Source organism: Physcomitrium patens, chromosome 26 (assembly GCF_059467195.1).
Source record: "Physcomitrium patens ecotype Gransden chromosome 26, ASM5946719v1, whole genome shotgun sequence".
NCBI lineage: Eukaryota > Viridiplantae > Streptophyta > Bryopsida > Funariales > Funariaceae > Physcomitrium > Physcomitrium patens.
In genome coordinates, this window is record NC_143435.1 from 10399027 (window position 1) to 10419427 (window position 20401).

General features: G+C 35.1%; 2 protein-coding genes across 12 annotated transcripts; one reads left to right on the plus strand and one right to left on the minus strand.

Annotated features, from left to right (window-relative positions):
- Positions 1-2515: 2515 nt before the first annotated feature.
- LOC112278089 (lysine-specific demethylase JMJ31) lies at positions 2516-6592 on the plus strand. 3 transcript variants are annotated; one of them, XR_016501221.1, is made up of 4 exons: positions 2532-2910; positions 3011-3165; positions 3366-5411; positions 5513-6592. XR_016501221.1 is itself a non-coding variant. In XM_024511157.3 (2 exons), exon 2 carries the CDS (start codon positions 3384-3386, stop codon positions 5241-5243), a length of 1860 nt encoding a protein of 619 aa, XP_024366925.1. In that variant the 5' UTR covers positions 2961-3165; positions 3346-3383; the 3' UTR covers positions 5244-6592. The 3 variants fall into 3 exon arrangements, 1 of the variants encoding a protein (XP_024366925.1); XR_002968589.3 differs by having other exon boundaries at positions 2516-3165; positions 3346-5411; XM_024511157.3 differs by lacking the exon at positions 2532-2910 and having other exon boundaries at positions 2961-3165; positions 3346-6592.
- A 6973-nt stretch (positions 6593-13565) lies between these two features.
- Positions 13566-20367, minus strand: LOC112277820 (uncharacterized). 9 transcript variants are annotated; one of them, XR_002968510.3, is made up of 19 exons: positions 20081-20265; positions 19757-19843; positions 18805-19030; positions 18513-18605; positions 18064-18338; positions 17791-17861; positions 17507-17636; positions 17269-17341; positions 17015-17107; positions 16785-16873; positions 16591-16631; positions 16416-16450; positions 15988-16134; positions 15548-15654; positions 15356-15403; positions 15016-15115; positions 14735-14867; positions 14066-14162; positions 13566-13781 (listed from the first exon to the last, which is right to left on the minus strand). XR_002968510.3 is itself a non-coding variant. In XM_090248008.1 (19 exons), the coding sequence occupies exons 1-19, from the start codon at positions 20128-20130 to the stop codon at positions 13756-13758; spliced, it is 1836 nt and encodes a 611-aa protein (XP_090104134.1). In that variant the 5' UTR covers positions 20131-20367; the 3' UTR covers positions 13566-13755. The 9 variants fall into 9 exon arrangements, 7 of the variants coding, with proteins under 7 accessions (XP_090104134.1, XP_073387652.1, XP_024366339.1 ...); XR_012216816.2 differs by having other exon boundaries at positions 14066-14167; positions 14775-14867; positions 20081-20253; XM_090248008.1 differs by having other exon boundaries at positions 14775-14867; positions 16033-16134; positions 20081-20367.
- Between the last annotated feature and the right edge of the window lie 34 nt (positions 20368-20401).

A 20401-nucleotide genomic window follows, 5' to 3' on the forward strand; every position in this document is an offset into this window, starting at 1 on the left:
ACCAACAATTGCAAGGTCAACAATGGAGGCAGAGTATATGGCAACAAGCCATGGTGCAATGGAGGCAATATGGTTAAGACAACTTTTGGAGGACATTGGAGATGTGCAAATAGAAGCAACTCGAATGAAGTATGACAATCAAGGATGTCTTGCATTTACAAAGAATCCAAAGCATCATTCAAGAATCAAGCACATTCATATTCAATATCACTTTATAAGAGAGAAGATTGAAATGAGAGTGATTGATATGAAGTATTGTGAAATGGAAGACATGCTTGCTGATTTGTTGACAAAGGCATTAGTAAAGGATTGACACCATATGTTAACAAAGGCATTAGGCTTAAAAAGTATTTGACCAATAGCAAAGTGGGAGTATTAAAATAAAAGTAGAAAATGTTACCTTGTATAGGATATTATCTTAGGTAAGTTGCTAGTGGTCAAAGGTTTAACTCTTGGTATATGGTAAAGGCATCCAATGGATATAGGACGAAGTCATGGACCAAGAGTCAAAGTCAAAAGGATAAAGTATTAACAAGAGAATATTCTAAGACTAAGTATGAGTCATTAGTGTGTGTCATAGGATATCCTCATAGTTCGTGAGATGCCAAAGGATCCTAAAAGCATGTGTGTAAGATGTAAGAGTAATTAGTATTGGACATAGGATACTTTTGAAACTCATGAGATGCCAAAAGGATCCTAGGGCCATGTGTGTAAAAGTCAAAGAGTGGACGTTGTCTTTTAGGGCAGCAACTACCACCTATAAGTAATGGGTGTTGGAAGTGAGAGATATCTTATTCCATACTCTCTTTGTGTGCAACCTTGCTGATGCTAAGTGTTGTGTCTTCTAAGTACTTGTTTTCTTAATAAAAGATTGTCATATATGTTGCATTATTAAAAATTACTGCATTACTACTTGAGGGAGGAAAAACCGCCCATTCTATATAGAAGATTTTACTAGATTGTAACAAAGATTCTTTTTATTCATTTATTAAGAATTTTGACCATGGTGAGTTTATTTGCCAAACTTTGCTTATTATTTGAGATGAACTTCCAATATAACATCATTATTATCTTGAGGTAATTAATCATTCCATTAGAGATATTTGAAATAGTGATTACCCATTTGGAAGAGCTACAATAGTTTTTGGTGGAGATTTTTGCCAAATATTGCCAGTGATTGTGAAAGGAACTTAAGAAAAAATTGTAGTAGCAGCTTTTTGATGTTCAACACTTTGGCCTCAAATAAAAATCGATGAATTAAAAGAAAACATGAGGTTGAATTCAAGAGTACTTCAAGCACATCTTAAGTTTGCTAATTGGCTTCTTTACGTATTGAATGCATACACATATTGTATATATAAATGGTAGTGCATTTGAATTCTTTATCATTGTATTATTATTGCCTAATAATATAGTTATACTTCCTAATCACATGATTGTTGATCAACAATTAATGTCTTTAGTTGATGTTGGTTATCCAAGGCTAGCAAAAGATGGTGCAGCAAATGATGCCTTCTTAAAAAATAGAATCATTTTATCTACACGGAATGATGATGTAGAGGATATTAATGAGAAGATTATGGCTATATTTTCCAAAGAAGAACAAGAATATCTAAGTGCCAATGATGTTGTTATTAAAGATGGTATTGACAATAATTAGGTTTATCCAATTCAATTCATCAAGTTGCTTAATTCATTTGGAATGCCCAAATGAAGGCTTTGCCTTAAGATTAAGACTTCAGTGATGCTACTAAGAAATATTGCTCCTCACTAGGGACTTTGTAATGGAACCCGATTGATAATTACATAACTAATAGATTGAGTTCTTGAAGCAAGAATTCTTAAAGAAAAATTTGTTAGAAACTTGGTGTTCATTCTATGGATTACATTAACTTCTACAACAAAAACAACTTTCGTTCATTCTATAGAGAAAGCAATTTGCACATTTGCAATTTCCAATTTATTTACTCAAGGAGTTCCTTGTACAAAATTAACTACTTTTTTTGCATATTATCTATGACAATAGCACGGATTTACTTATCCTACTTTATACTTCAAAGCTCTATTGTGTATTTTATTTGTTTCTATTTACATTGTATTATATTTGTATTTGAAAAATGTTCTTTGGTTCAAAAGATACTAAATTTGATTCACACTTTCTATGACAACAACACAAGTTTATCCAATCTATATATTAAGATCACTAAATGAGACAAGTAGTGGCTCTCATTCATGTGAGAAGTTAGAATTACAGCTCAGAATGTGGTGCAGTCGATGGAGTGGGGACAGAGCACTATTTACCAACAAATCCAGTCTCAGCCAACGAAGAATGCTGAGCATGTCTCAATGTTTCCATTCCTGTTGCTGCACAGATGTCCCAGCCATTCCTGGGATGTTCCATTACCAGGACACATTTATGACCCCATCACGTCGCCGGTGCTGCAGGATCATCGCGGTCGTAAGACACGTTGCTTAATTGGAGCATGCAAAGCTGGGCGGTAGGCTGGAACTGAGCTCAAGCAATGTTCAGGGTTTGGAGTGGTGAATTTGCGCATCAAACTGGGATTGTCCATTGTGATCCGTTTTTCAGTGACTGCAGGATGCTTGCATGGAAACAATGAAGCTGGCGATCAAAATCAGAGATATCGCCGACTCTAGCAATTGTGTTGGAGGCCATTGGCATCCCTCTACCATTACCCTGCCTTTACAAGGATATCCGAGGCTGTTGCTGGTTATGGCTGATGTCATATGACCACGTTGCAGCTTCTTGTACGTACGGTGATGAACCTGGCAACGTTTCAGGAGTTGCGAATTCCGGACTGCACTTCGTTGGCATTGAGAGTATACCGGATATATAGAATCTTCATAAGAGTATCCTGAGGGATGAAAAAGTCGATTGTCAGTGGCATGGTATGGGTATTCATTGAGAAGAAAAAAGATTATGCCGATTTTATCAGGGTTTAGGGCTTTGATTCCGTGGTGTGATTTTTGGTGTGCGTTGGAATCACAGATTTCGAAGAGAAACAGGAGGAGATTGCAGCTACGATTACACGAGCATGTGGGGTAGGAAGAGATTTTCCCGAAGCGCTAATGGAGGCTTCCCATTACTTCAATGGTTGGGATAAATGCTGTGTGTTAACTTCGTGGGTTGGTACATAACAGCAGGTATTGATTCGTATACCCAATTGTAAGTGTAGGATTCAATTTGATTCTGTTAAAGTGATCATCGTAGCTTCGAATGAATCGAAGATAGCTAATGCAACGAAGGGTCTTCTGCTGGAAGGGTGCATTCGGGATGGTTTAGGGTTTAGTAGGTTGTTCCATTCTGAATTCTCGGGGTTGTAGTTTTGCATCAATAACGACAGTGCTGTAAGAGAGTTTCGATGGAGAAAAAGGATCTCCACGTTCGGCACTTCAACAACTTGCCCTCGCCTGCTGAGTTCGCGACAATAGAAGATGGCAACGTGCCTGCTGTTTTTAAAGGATGCATAAGGAGCTGGCCTGCTTACAACCTCTGGAATCCTTGCAAAGGAGGTTTACAGCGCCTGAAGCATTTGGCAGGGCCTGCCACAGTACAAGTGATGGCAACAACCTCTGGATCGAATTTCTACGGAGACATCCGCGGCCACGAAAGAATACCGATTTCCTTTGAGTCATTTCTTGACCTAGCAGATCGCTCCTCCAGGAACGCCGGGGTAAGCCCCTCTTCAATTGAGATGCCGGAAGAGTTTGCTTTTATGGAATTGCGGGATCTGCAATTTTATCTTGCTCAAGCTGGAATCTACAGCGAAGAGATTACAGCGACTTCCGATCCGCTGAGTCCTTTGAGAGAAGACATAGATACCCCCAGTTTTTTGCAATCATCGGTGTCTGCCATAAATTTCTGGATGAGTGTGAACGGCTCCAGTTCGAGCACGCACTATGATCCTTATCATAATCTTCTGTGCATAGTATCCGGGTGCAAGGAAGTAAAGTTTTGGCCACCATCAGCTGCTCCTTCTCTTTATCCCTTGCCAATCTTTGGAGAAGCTTCGAATCATAGTAGCGTGGATTTCGTCAACCCTGATTTTGCCAAGTACCCTAGGTTCCTTGCAGCAATGCAGAATTACCAGAGCGTTATCCTTCGTGCTGGCGATGCACTGTTCTTACCTGAAGGTTGGTATCATCAAGTGAACAGCGATGCTGTAACTATTGCAATCAATTTTTGGTGGCCATCTAAGATATCTCTGAAACTCGGAACTCACATGGACGCCTACCTGCTTCGGCGTCTGCTTGCCAATCTCCTTGACTGCGAAAAAGAACAAATAGTTGAGGATTTTAGAAGGAACGTCGCTGAGGATATTACAACTGGGGGAGCTAAGGTGAATTCGGGTGATTGTCCCGGCAACGTACAGAAGACGGATTGTTTGAAAGAACCCTTGACTAGCGTTGTAGGTATAAATATTCTTGCGAATGGTGAAGGCAAATCTGGGGATTCTGTTGAGCTAGCTGCACCTGTAAGTGGAGATGCTGAAGATCAGGAGAGGCACAGGGAGAATCTTACGCTGCAAAAAAATGCTAGGTCCAAACACAAGCCGAAAAGTCGTAGGCAATCAAAACATGTACCCAAAGAATCAAAAGACCTCAAAACCACTGAAATGAGTTGCAGAGCAAAGGAAGCTGGTTCCAGTCTCCCGTTGAAGCAAATCCAGTCTGCTGTCGAAGAAGTGGTTGGACCAAGCACAGCAGGTGCTGATCAGAACTTGCATAACCAAAACGTTTCCTCGAAAAGCTTCGCAGATGCAGAGATTCAAGCATTGAGGACACTAGTTTTAAGTGTGTCAGATATGATCATGGGCAAAACAGACAGAGATGCAGATACGAGTACAGATCCTCAAGGACAGAACCACCAACCACGTGCAGAACCAATAGCTCGAGTTTTCGCATCTTTAGACCCTCCATCGCTACAGCGGATATTGCTTGTGATGTCAGTGGATTATCCGAGGACTTTTGAAGCACTGATTCTGCACAATTTGTCTCCACTCGCTGCCGAAATCCTGACCCGAAAATTCGAGGCGATGGATGCTGAGGCTGAGCTAGATTGGCCTCAAGAGGAATTCTATGCACAAATATACAGCGTGTTCGACAATCCTGGTGTGGCCATGGCGACATTGGTAGATAGAAAAGAGTCCTTCGCAGCCATGGCACTGAAGCGAGTAATGGATGGTAACTTTGGTATCCAGGTTGATACAGGGCGTCGTTGAGGTGGTGGTTTTGTGTGAAGTATGCACTGTTTATTTTGTGTGGTTGGCAGACTTGGGAAAGGGCGGAATGTTTATGACAGACGTATGTGTCATCTACCGCCAACTGCGGCTGGAAGTTGGACACACCTCGTTCATGTTGAATCCGACAGAGGAGGTTTCGTTGATGAGGTATGCAGAGTTGTTTATCATGCTGTGAAGAACACGCCGATAAGGTCATGAAGAATGCAAGGTTCTGATTTGTGGGCTGTGGTGTTTGCATGTGGCTCAAGGATGGAGGTCGTTTTGACCCATCCTGAAAGTTCCGAAACCAAGACATCATCATCAAAAGCTGGAGCAATTGTAGTTTAACGTGATTGTACGTCACTGTGGCAGTGCAATCGCAGTGACGAGTTCCGGGTACTCAGATGTAATAGCTTGCTGTCTCTGCGTTGTATTGTGTGTGTGTATGAGCTGGATGACCCCCAGAGGAGTGTGCGTGGTGTGAGGAGTTGCGTCTTGGTTCGACATTGAAGAGTGACGGTTTTGTCAAGTGTGATGTCCATGATATTCGACGTTGGTAGGCGATGAATCTGTCGGACATTGGCAGTGGGGCTGAGATTGCAGGTAGATTAGTATGACCAAGAATGAAGTCATGAGGAGAAATTACCAGACTGTTCTGCAAAACTGGAACCAGTTTGTACTCTGTGAAGCTCCTTTGGTGACAACATAGGATGGGGAACTATCTGCGGGAGTCGGTTTATGGACGTGCGGAATGTGGTAGGGATGGTAGAGCATTCGCCCACCAAGAGGAAGTGCTTGTAACTTCACGAGAGCAATGTCATTGAGCACTGCTGCAAGTCGCACGAATGTTGGAGAGTGGAGCTGAATTCTGGAGTGGCAGTGGCGCTTGGTATGGGGCAGAGTTCATGAACAGAGTACAGAGGCAGCATGGTGGATGGGATGGGGTGGAGGGAATAGAATGATGTGTAGAATGCAGACTTATGGATTGAAATGACGAAATGAGAAGCTATGACAGCAAGTTGTGATATACAAAAGAATTGCTAAGAGGTGAAGGAGAGGATGGGGAAGAGAGGTGATGTACTGCGATGCGGTGAGTATCAGTATCAGGGACACAACCAGGTTTTGGGAGACCGGATTAAGAGGTGTAGTCGTGCACGGCCTGATTTGCGGTAGAAAAGTCTAAGTTTTTACCAGTCAGGATCATAGAGGGTTTGGTTGAGGGATAGGTGGGTATGGTCTTTGCCTTTGGAAAGTAGGGAGGGGGCTTAATTTGGAATCACGGCGGATATAGGAACAAACGAAGATGCTGCGAAGCAAAGGAATGCAAATTTAATTGTGTCATTTTTTAACTTTTGCTGCTGAGATCCGATGTTGACGAGCCGGATTGAACCCACTTGTGAACTTTGATGTAACTTATAACTTAAATGTGAGACGTTATTAATGCATTGCAACCTACATTAATCAAACCTTTTACAACGTATTTAGAATTACTACAATTTTTTTATTTTTATCATCGATTGGTACTTCGATTGCAGGCAACATTTTCAGTTAGCACTTCATAATGTGATGATGAATGGCAAGTGGAGGATTCTACACACCAAAATTTCTACTCAATGTAACAATAGCTTATATTTGGACTCTTTGTTTATTTGACATACTAAGAAGTATCACAATTGATCTTCAATTCTTTTACTTCTATGTGATCAATCACATTGTATTTCATTCTCTAGTTACTTGAAAACCAAATCATCTTTTTTTTACAACACAATTACACAACACTTATTTATTCAAAAGAATAATCTATTAACCACAATGCAATTAAATGAGTCAACAAAACAAGTTCATTAGAAATGTAAAACTCTTTACATATACCAAGAATACAATCACTTAAATCGGCAATAACATGTGGTGTTGTTTTCTAACTAACATTCTTAATTTGGAAAAGTTATTACAAATAATAAAAGAAAGAAGAAAGAATGAACTGATGGACCGTACACTTTGCCTAAGAATAGTTCAATTTATTTTATAGTTATGGCCTTTCTAAAATATCAACAGACGCACAAGTTGTCACATCATTGTTTCAAGCTTGTGGTCCCTTAGAAAATCTTTTGGATAAACAGAGTAATAGAGCTTTTCAAATTTGTGTTTTTAAGCACACCCATCTTACTATCTGTATACACAACTTATAAATTTAGCAGTGAAGTTTATTCGTGAATCTAAAGCAGGGCACTAGAGAGTCCCCTCTTAAATGCCGCACTTTGTGCTAAATCAAAAAAATTAATTAGTATAATCATATGGTTATACTTTTTAAGATTTAAAAAAATAAAATAAAATAAATTATATAGGTATTTTTAATATTTTTAGAGGAATGTTGAATAGACCCATATGTTCACTAAATAGATCTATTTTTAATGATGAGTATGGTAATTATGATGAATGTGGTTGGTTTCTATTGGTTGCAAATCCAATAATAAAATAAATTTAGAAACTTTTTTATTTTTTCATGATGGTTAACATGGATGGATCGATTTAGTATAAAATTTGACCTATTGAACATTTTCTTTTTTTTATAATCTTTATATAATCTATTTCTGTAAATCTTAGTTATGTAGTTTTTATTGTGATTTATTATTATAAAATTATATATTAATAATTTATTTAACACAATACAATACTCTTGAAGTAAAGCAAAAACATTCAATATAAGCATTTGCATGTGTCTATATAATGTTGCTATTGCCACTATAATTTTGCTGCTATTATTACAACTTGCCACCAACCACAATTTTTATTAATACCACCACAAGTTTCCGTAAATTCTAAAAATCTTCTTGTTAAAAAATATTATTTATAAGCCCCGACCTTGGACCTTGCTCTTGTGCCAAACAATTGCTCCAAGAGCAAAACGGCTAATAAAAATCAAATGAGCAAGTTAACTCTCTTTTTTGCTCTTCAATATCAAAGTCTTCTTGCTAATCTTTGGTTAAATAATTTCCTTGGTTGATATCTCCTCATTAATGCTTAAAACCTCTAATTCATAAAGTTTTGTAGTAACACAAATACAACCTCTAATTTCCAACTCTTCTATGTACTAACATCCTCTCGTTGCATTTCTCTTTTTCCCCTCACTCCATTCTAGTTCCATCAAGTATTAATTGATGAGCTTTACAATACAAGCTTGTAGCTAATTTAGGTCTACATATTCAATAATAACATTACAAACACCAAATCTAGTGGCATAGATGTTGCAGAGGTAGTAATTGTGTATTTGCTTAAAGAATCTGTCATTTAGAAAACACAAAATCCTTAGAATATAAGTGAAGATTGCACAAAGATCCAAAACTTCACATAGACTATTATCAATTAAAAAATATACTAGGATAATTCAAACTTTGAGAGATGCCTAACATTGAAGTTGTAACATGACAAGTTGTGGTGGCACTAACAAAATTGTGGTGGCACTAATAACTTTCTAGATATATATAATATAAGTAATTTCAAAAATAAACATTAGAAAGTTAGATAAGTCTTTCTAATGAATCAGACACTACTTGCACACTAAATATAGTTTTTATAGAATTAAATTAGAGAGTGTATGCACTTAATGGATACTTTGTATGTATAAGAATATAAAATAAATAAATAAATCTTCTATGAAAAAGAAAAAGAAAATCTTGAATAAAGATAGAGTTTTTACATACCTAAAGAAAAAGCTAACTAAGAGATATGTATGATATAGGAGGTGATTATATATTCTAGATGCATTAGAGTTATTTTTCCAAAGGATAGTAAAATATATATATATATATATATATATATATCTAGTAATATGGTGTATTTTTTAAATCATATAATGAATATAAAAAAACACAAGTATAATTTGAAAGAAATTTAAAGAATTATTGTCTAGTTTTTTACAATTTTTTTTTTTTTTTTTTTTTTTTTTTTATACATAATAAAAACAAACTGAGAAGGAACTCACTTAAATAATCTTATCTAATTTAAATTGGTTTTTAAGAAAATCCTTGCATAAAAGTAAAGATCCAAAAGTTTATTATAAGGTGCACAAATTTTGTTAAATATTTTTAGCACACTTCAAATTTTAATTGTATTTAAAAAAAATAAAATAATTATATAAATAAATTGTAGAACAAATTATGTAGAAAATACCAAAATTTTCAAATTTTCTAAATAAAAAATAAGATAATTATTTTACTATTTTATTTCTATTGAAATAATAAAATTTATAATAGAAATAAAATAAGAATAAAATTCTATTTTAGAAACACTATTTTTCCAAAGATAGTGTTGTATTGAGCTCAAAAAAGTTGACATGCTAAAATATGATTAAATTACATACTTCTTGTATTTTTGAAGGTTAAATTTTTATGACTTATTAGAAAAAATACATTAATTCATGCATGCATGTAATTTTTTGAAATTGTATTTAATAATATTTTTTTGAATTATCAGTTTTAATTATTTCAAGATTTTCATGTTCGAAATGATATTATATGATCATACTTTTTGTGAATATATTTGTTGAAATTTTATTTTTATTTTAATTTTTTTCCTAATGATTTGTACAATTCAGATTTTGTTTTTTAAGATTAATTTTATTTTTGAAATACTCAATGTGTAGTAAATATACCTTGTGGAATATTTGGTGATCCTCTGACCTGTACTCAAGATCAATTCAAAGATTCATGTCACACTTAGATTTTTCTTTTTCGTTATCGTTTTTTTGTTCCCCTATAATTGAAGAGAAAAAATTATTGAAGTAATATCTCAATTATTTTAATTGAATTTGAATATCATTTCTGTGAGATATTTTCAAGCCACCAAATTCTTTACTATTGAAAATAAAATTATATATATATATATATAGATAAACTTCTAAAAAAATTGAAAACATTTAGTGCACAAATTTTAGTAAAGTAATGCTAAATAGCAACTACACAATTAGCCAAGTAGTGTGTTTTAAAATCACATGATAATAATTTTAAAATATATTTTTTTATTGATACATACGTAGAGCAATAGCTTGATACAGTTCTCTTTATATATGATATAAAATAAATAAATAAATAAATAATTCTGAAGATTATCTTATCAAAATATAAAAAAACAGATATATATATATATATATATATATATATATAAAGTCTTAGAACACCTCAAATTAAAATATCAAGAATCTTATTTTTACGTTTAAACTTTCACTTATTAGACTTCAATTCATGATAACATTAATAATAATGAATACTAAAAATCAGAATAGCAATGCTTCTTTCAAACTCCATGTGAAGAAGTTAAATTTGTACTTTACAAGCATTGTTGAAATACAACATACCACCTGGAAGTGATAGTTTTTATAAGTAATATTTATACATGAAAATGGAGGAGAGAGAAAAATAAATATGAATTGAAAAATATTTTGCACAATACTTTTTAATATACAACAATTCTTTTATATATCTTAAAATTATATTCTCTTAACTTAAACTTTTTCCATTATTATTAATTTTAATCTGAATTTTCATCTATGATAAATATAAATATGAAGCATATCACTTAAAATAATAATGACAATAGTAAATTAATCTCCATTTTAGAGGTTCTATTTTAAAACTCAATCATTAAATTATTTCCTTTTCTTTCTTTCTGAAATTTTCGATAGATAAGGAAATTGCATTATATCAAATTTGAAGTTGTGATACTCCATTTCTTTTAGCTTTTCAGTTTTATAAATATGAACGAATTTTTTCATTATTCTGCCTTTTTTTTTTTTTTAATATAAATAAAAAATAAACATTTCAAAATGCTCTTATGGTTAAGTTTTGCAATTACTTTGCGACTTTTACCAATTTTTTGAAAATTTGAAAATTAACTTTTAAATTTGATGTTTTTTTAGTCTTTTAAACATGTTAATCCGATTAACTCTATGAATGATTTATTGTACCAATGTATGCAGAAACCAACAATTTAACAATAAAGCAACATGTAGGATACAACTACTTTAGTATTCTTACTTAACACTCAAAGATATACTTTTGTTCTTTAGATGTAACCAATAATGTCAATATTTTTTTTAGAGAAGTATTGATTTTATTGGTTACATCTAAAGAACAAAAGTATATATACATATATATAGATAGATATATATATATATATATATATATATATAAAGTAAAATTAAAATTAAAAAACTAAAAAATTTATAAAGTAAAAATAATTATAAGAACTGACAAGTCTATTTTAAAATTTTATTTTTCTAAATTTTATAAAAGCATGCTGGGATCTAATAGATTTTATATCAAAAATTTATGTCCAAGTTTGTGTGGCTTATTAGTGTATATGGAAAAAATTAATAAATTATACAAATTTAAACTTCTAAATAATAAATAATAAAAATTATATATTAAAATATTATTAAGTTAATTTTTTAAAAAAAAATTACATCAAAGTCAGATTAAATAATGTAGAAATCACTCAAATTTATAAATTCTTATAAATGATTTTACATCCACTTTTTATAAAATGTTACATGTTGAGATTTAAGATTAGAATTTCACCATGAATTAACTAGTGTTGGTAGGATTTAATTTAGGATTTTATTAAGATTTTATTAGGATTCTTGGTTAGTTACCAAATACAACATTATCTTACAAACTCAAGTGCTTTGTTCATTCCCAAATAAGACAATATGTAATACAACATTATTGTGACTACTCATCCACTTTCTTGTCAACTTTTAGTCTTGTTGCAACTCCTAGTTATGTAGCAAGTTTTCAACCTACTTTCATAATCTTATGACAACTACAAATGCCATTACAACCTCTTGTATTATTCTAGTGGCAATTCCAAATCCTATCACAAGTCTTTGATCTCCTATTCCACTCCCTTGGCAACTCCAAGTTCTATTAATTCTAAGAGATGTCAATTAAATTAAGCTTTTCATATTACATACAGTATCTAATTATAACTCTCTTTAGTAACCTTGGACTTAGTGTAACTTGGAATTTGATTATAGATAGACCACCTTATTTTAAATTATATTTTGGTTTATACTTTAACTTTTATAATATGCTTATGCAAAATAATTTACAAAATGTAATACATATAATATTTGATGTTACTATGATGTTATCAAGAAATATATGTTTTTTTATAAGCAATTATTCAAACAATAATATCATTTCTAAAGACATGTTTTTAAGTATATTGCTATTGCCTCCATAGATTTTGCTATTGCTTCTACAATGTTTTCTATTACCGCCACAACCTTCCATCCTTCATATGCCACCTTTATTCAAAACATGTCAAAATTCTAAATCAAAAAAAAAAAAAAAAATAGCAACATCAAAATCAAACAAACCCCTCCCCACATTCTTGATTGATTTGTAATGGGTCTCACGTTTTTCGCAACAGTGGTTTTTTTACATTTTGATCAATTCCGAGGTTTAATCTATCTTGTGCTTGAAAGCGGGTTTCAACTATATCAGAGGAATAGATCTACTAAGCGGTCATTGCTTTGAAGCAAGCTCCGAACATCCACTTGCAGTAGAACAGGAATACTATGGACGTGGTCGCATTCAGCTTTTATGCTGTGTGGTAATGCACCCTCAAAAGTTGTCGTGTCAGGTTTGAAGGAAATACCACTGCCTCACCTATGCACTGACAGTAAGATTCTATACTGCTGGATGACCAGGATCTGCAACTACGACGGGATTGGTAAGGGTCTGAGACTGAACTTCCTTAATAACCCGGATCAAGTTGTGAAGTGGAGAATTGGGCGAATTCTTACGAGAGTCTGCCAGTCATTTGGCCACAACCGAAGCAACAACTTTGGATGCTGATATATCCACCACCATCATGATCCATCATTCTTACACTCATTACAGAATGCCGGTTGAAGATGGAATATTGTTTTATTATCTAAAACGACTACCTCATGGTCTGGCGTCTTGCGGCTTTTAAACGATTTTTGAGTGTGACACTGACGAAATTTGGGTTGACGAGTTGGTTTTCTTCAACGCAGGGCTCCTGCAGGTGGATCATGTTCACAACCGAAATTCTCATGAACTGAAAGCAAAATCCTCATCACATCTTGTTGAGCATTTTGAATCACAAGCAGTGTCTTCAGTTTCTATTTTAGTAAATTCGTTTACGATTAAATGAAGATTTTTGGTATTATTTGCAAAATTTCAACCGAAGATGAACTCAAAGTAAGAACAGAAAGCGAACCACGGATACGGTGGATAGGAAGACAACGGTAATGTATCCCTGCATCCTTGAAGCAATCGTCATACACGCAGCATACAAATCAAAGCATTTATTATGAATCGTATCTTCCATTTTCACATTACTCATCACTTTATTCATAAACTGTAATAGCACTACAGATCAATCGTATGTCTGACTCTTTAAGTTTGTTCCAAAAAAGCAAAGATGCCTTTTCAGATCAGAGACTGCCTCTCTTATCTAATCCTCATCCCAAAACCTTAGATATTCATAAGCCAGAATGTGGCAATGTACCTACAAATAATGACAGCAACTCTCAGTGCCTTGGAATCATCCACACAACAATTCGCATTCAATGAACACAAAAGCTAACAAACACATCTGCTGAAGACTAGAATTGCAAATGTATAAGTGCAAACAAAAATTTGCTCTAAGAAAATGACTTCTCTACATGATCTCCGCTTCTACAAATTCGAATTGCTGTAACTTCATATTCCCTGACGACTGTTTCATCAAAAGACGAGCGATCAATTCTAGCGGTCACACTCGGCCTGGTTAAGAACTGCGTCAATACTTACCAACGTGAACCAAGGAGTTCGCAACATGATGTATGCAACGCTCTAGATCCAGCAAGTTACAGCAATGAGAGCAGATGTTTAAATGACAGAAAATCTCCTGCACTATCAGAGTAGTCGAAGTTAATGGAGTGGAGATGATGAAAGAGCAAGTCTGAACATTCTGAAAACACCTGCTGTTATAGAAGGCTTTGAGTTCGACCTCGAGCCGAAGCACTTCCTAACCACACCCATGTCAGAAAATAGTTGAGAAGATGACTTTGATGCTAGCAAAGAATGCTACGTTGAAGAAGGGTAGCATGAGGTTTTTTATTTTTGTTCCTAGAAGTAAACCAATCGTCCCTAGCGTCTGAATTTAGATGTAGGTTCTCTTTATTTGTTCAGATCCTTACTGCAAGTTGCAATAAGAATTAACCGTTTGGTACATCTGAAATTACCTAATGAAAAAAGGAAAGATAAAATAATTATGTCAATCTAAGTGATGTAATTTAAGTGTCAATCTAAGTTATGTAATTTAAGTGTCAATCTGCGCCCAAATTAGAGGATTTTGCAACCGGAGCCGCACTTGCCAAAGCTTCTGAAATTGCCTGTACTCTACAATACTGATTTTAGAAAAGCGAGAAATGAAAATTCATGTACAATCTATTTTTGGAAAAAGCAGTGGATCAAAACCTCAATATGGGAAGAACATGAGCCACTGTCTAGGACTCACCACTCCAGCTGCTGCCTCAGATTTGCGCTTAACGAACATGCCTGGCAGTTCATGGTCCAAAATTTCGTTGGCCCAAGTGTAGTCAATGGGAACCTGCAAAAGACAAACGTATTGATTCAAACCAAAGTTATCACACATAAGATTACAGAGGCAACGAAGTCTCTTTCAAAATTTGATCATCAGTTTTAAAAAGTTGAGAAAATTTTGAGTAATGAAAAGTGTTAGAGAGCTTTAACCTCACCTCAACAAGTTTTACTCCATCTTTGCTAGTATAGAAGCACTCGTGAAGAATATCTGAAAACTCATCTGCCCTTGTCACTCGATAACCCTTCACATGATAACTAGCACAGTACAAACAAGAACTCTATCATTTAAATATAAAAAAAATGAATGAATTCACATATGCTACTCTTTAGCCACATTAAAAGGGACTCCTAAAGAACAAAAAGATTTTTTGGCCTAAATAAATAAAACTATCCTCACAATAATCTAGATTCATATACATTTCAGAAAAAAAATTTAGTGTTTGTGTCGAAACCATGTTCAATTTCATTATATGAAGACGGCCAACCATAACTCACCTGTTTGCAAATGCAATGAAGTCCGGATTTCCTAAATTCAAACCGAACCTGCAAACACTATATATGAGCACATATAGAAGGTCCTAATATATATCCTATTCTTCTCACATCCTTGTTAAGTTTGATAAATGAAGGTTGCATATAAAGTTTACAACTATTAGAATATCTATGCAAAATTAGATGGCTACATACTCCTCAAATCCTGCAAGGTTTTGCTTCCATTTAATCATGCCATAACCATTATCATTAAGAACTATAACTGTCAAGTTTAATTTTAACCGAACGCATGTTTCCAGCTCCTGCAAAAGACATAAGACTAGGTCAAATATTGCAAGATGTTCTTTGGATTCATATGTGGAGTTTCTTGAAGAGACAAAAACCCACCTAAAAAACCAAATGATTGAAAGAAAGATAATGGTATTAATTTTTTACGTTGTCTGAGAGTAAGTGAGAATACTAACAATGTGAAGCAGCTCAGTAGGAACAACTAATTGTTAGAATTATACATGCATCTTAAATAAAGACCTGATTATGTTAAAGAAGTAGAACTATTGTCTGCGCAAAATTTCGACTCGAAGAGCCCAAATAATCTAAACTTCCATAAATCACCAGTACAGAAATGAAGAATTTACTTGTGAATTCATCAAGAAACCCCCATCACCACAAACAGCAACAACCTTCTTCTCTGGGTGAAGCAATGCTGCTGCCATAGCTGATGGTAGTCCTGCACCCATTGTTGCTAGTGCATTGTCTAATAGCAACGTGTTTGGCTCATAGGCCTGCATTTACAGAAATGCCAATTATTAAAAACATCTTGGACAAAAGTATTTTAATTAAACTTTACAAACAGAATTATTGATCTATTTACAACTCTTCAAACAGAGTAGAATAGAATTCAAAAGGTTCATACATACTCTCACGTGGATAGGAAATCTAGAGAGGTGTAAAGATGGAAAGTAAAGAGGATACTAATTGACAAGGACTACACCCAATTACAAAGATAGAACTGCTCCATGTACGTTTAACTTAAGAAAAATCATGAGGCAAGAATGATCACTACCTTGTAACACCTTGCAAACCAAATTTTAAACATACCTGTTACAATTTGAAGATTTGAGTTCATCAATTATTTGTGGTGATGTTATCGCTTTTAAGAATCAAACATGTTTAAACAATATCAAACAACTTAGAAGTTAATTAAGTATTGCTTGATCTAAATGCACCCTTTCACACACCATTGTCCAGGCACACTATGCCATCATTTGGAACTTGTCTTCTGTAGACAAAAGGTCGTCATTAGCTTTCCAAGATATTCAGTTATTACAGAAATATTAGATATCTTTCTTGAAAATTCAATGATGAATAATACTAACATGTTCAGGAACACATAACAAGTTCAAATAACCTGAAAATATTTTTGTATACTCACCGCAAATCCGCAATCACTCGTTGTGGCACAAGAGGGAAGCGAGGATCGGTAACACCCTTAGTCAAGTGTTTATCCAAATCTTTCTTTACCTGCCAATATCCCAAATTTCTTACCATTAGTAATTGTTACATCAGCACTGGTTTGTCTAGCAAATTGAACCCTCAATTTCTTGAAACTGAACATTTGCAATTAGCAAAAAACAAAAAATTCCAGGATTAGGTCAACTATGCCTTCATCACAAAGTCAATGTCCCAAGTCGGTTGATTCTTCAAGCATTCTTTCAATTGCCAAATTGTATTGGCTATGTCACCTACAACTTCCAACTACAAAAGCATAATCAATAAGTTCAAAACTCATAAATATTAAAAAGTAGAATAGCGCAATACTCCAAGCATAAATAATGGATCAACACCTCCTACACTTCATCAGTATCAAAAACATAAAAAGTACAAAAACATATTGAATGAAGTCAAGGTTGTCCAACCTGTGGAAAATAAACATTATCCACTTTTGCAGAGTAAAAGTTGATGTGAATAACCACAGGCGGTTCTCCAAATCTGCCACAAAACTCATGTGGCAATCAAACAAGATATTGAAGAAAAGTCTCAAGGGTTAAAAGTGGTCAGATTCGGCAATGTTCACGAGTTCCCTGCGGATTAAAGCACTGGTTGCTATAAGATATCTATTTTCACACTAGATAAAATATAATGAGACATACATACTTCATTATGAAAGGAGGCTTCTCAACCACATCATGTCCAACGTTGATGATTAAATCAGCTTTCTCAATACACACATGCACAAAATCCTTTGCTGATAGTGCACAACACCCTAAATATAAAGGATGCTCCTCTACAAAAAATAGCGGTTCACCAATTCAGGTAAATTTAAATATCAATTGAACAAACTTCCAACCACATCCACAAAGAGGTGACCTTGAGGAATAAAATAGTATAGTTTGTACAAAAAGTTTGATGCAAAAGAACACATTTTATTCAGAAAATACCAGTCACGACACCCTTGCCCATTTGAGTCGTTACAAAAGGAATGTGCACCGTATCTACAAACTCTCTGAGCCTGCCACATCAACCACAGGCATGTTCAATGTAGACTTTACTTTTACACAAGCACCATCACCACTGCTCATATTATAAACTCTCTTTAATAACAAAATTGGTCGTTTGTATGCTTTTAAATTCTTGTTTTTGTTCTTAAAAATACATATATTTGTATTTTTTATCGAATGAGGTGGGACAGGAACAGACCCAGTGCTACGCACATTTTTTGAGTCTTTTTCCTATTTGCTCCTGCTCCTATTAAGAGAAGAGGATGTGAAGCACTGTGAATCATATCAACTGCTTTGTCGATTGCTTTGGCTTCGGCTATCGGCCGTCTGACTGGATAGATAAGAAATGGGTGTGATTCAGTGGTTGTCCCTGCTATGTCTTCGGGCAACTCCAAATGCACAGCTCCTGGTCGCTCTTCTTCTGCAACTCGAATTGCCTCCCTCACTAGTGAAGGTACCAAATCTCCATCCACAACTTGCTTAGTGAACTGTATGCAATAGCACTGTCACTGCTGAGCAACAAAACCCCAACCCACATTGATGCTCTCACTTACTAATTAAAGGTAGAAGGACTAGATTGATTAAACTCATGAAAAGGCTTAACCACATTTTCAAGACGGTAATGCATAGTTTCTCCTGTATCTGCAATGTTTTCAACATACCTTCGTCAATGGACGCATGTGTTCCACAACGTCAACTATTTGAAAGGAGCCCTGCTTACTCTTCCGAATTGGCTTCTGTCCTGTTATCATAAGCTGTTCCAAATTCCAACACACGAAAATTTTCAATCAATTCAAGCTTACAGCACATTTTCATAGATCACGATTGCCAAAACACCACAGTAGAGGTGCCACTCCCAGCTGCAAGAGCCAACACCGACGAAATACCGTAAATATCTATTAACGAAATCTGCACCTCCCCACAGTTTTGTCCAATAGAGCTTAATGTGATCACCATAGGAAATCCAGCCAACTGAGCATACGCAGCTGCTGTAGCAAAATTGGTGGCACCAGGACCTAGAGTAGATAAACAGCAGCCGGCTTTCCCAGTAAGGCGACCCACTGTGGCGGCCATGAAGCCAGCCGCTTGCTCGTGTCGTGTCACCACCATCTTTATACGAGAATTCCTGAATGAGTCCAATAAATCCAGATTCTCCTCTCCTGGTATTCCAAATATGTATCTGCTCATCACAAAATTAGAATAGTTTCCACCACGGAGTTGCCAGGCATCCACAAAAGGTGGCATTCAGTTTTGACAACCACACTGATGGGCCATATTGGTAAACACACATCGACGTTGGTATTCATGCGGTATCAACCAACAATGGACAACCATTCCATGAACACATGACGTTAAACTCAACTAGGTGGCGATGCTTTCGTACAAAATGCAACCTCCAAAGCGGGCTAAAATATAATCAAAATTTCCTGACGGGTCACTCTTCTGTGCGTTTATAAGAATTGTTAACGAAATACAAGAAATATTAAGTTTGTCTGCAGAACATTCTGAAAACTTAAATCAGGTTAAATGTCAAAGGCAGTAGACGTCAGTATTCTGAGCCCCTTTCGTTTCCATATTGCATGCAAATCAAAGAAACTGAATGCATGAGCTTCGAAGAATGATGTCACAAGCAACAAAGTATAAATAAATAAATAAATAAATAAATCCCTAAAAGTAAGAGCTACAGATTAACCCTTCGCACATTCAAATTCTCGCAAACACAAAACAACGCTCACACAAGCATCAGTACCTTGCACGCGGCTCATTTAGCGAAGTGAAATCTACCGTCATTCAAACAATCTGAGAAATAAAAACTGCGATGGAACTAACAAAGGACCAACACAACCTCAATTGTATTGGATTACTCAACATCTCATATACAACACACTCTGAAAATATCACTTACTTAATATTTTCGTTCTCCAATGCCTTCACCATCAGATCGGACGTCTTCATCGCATGAGGCGGTGTAATCCTTTCTCCGATTACAATCCTGGACAAAATAGCAGGAGAGGTTTCGTACTCAGGATCACTTCCAACGCTCGTGCAGTTTGGTCAGAGAAAGGATCCACTATGGCATCACCGCGCAAAGGAATAACTACACACGCTACCGTTAAAGTAATTCGGGAACGTTACTAAAGTTCTCACCACTTAATGCAGACACATAGGAGACTGTACTCATGGATTCAAGACCGGTGACCCAATTCAAGCTCACTTTAAAATGGCATACCTAACGAATACATAACACGAGGAATTCTGAATGACTGTCGCAATGCGCATTCAGATTTAAACTCATACTGGAACATGAAATCGTAGTGAATGATGCGTAGAATGCAAAGTCATGGATTGAAATGACGAAATGGTGGGAAGCTATGACAGCAAGTTGAACACATTCTTGCTATGAACGTGTTCAGAGCAGGACACGAGATGAATGACTTCGTTCATTCGGAATCTGATCGCTATGGTTTGAAGTAACTGTACAACTTGTGTCAACATTTCAGCCTTTCTACAAAGTTCTAGAACTGGATTTTTTGACTTTGTAGAAATTTAA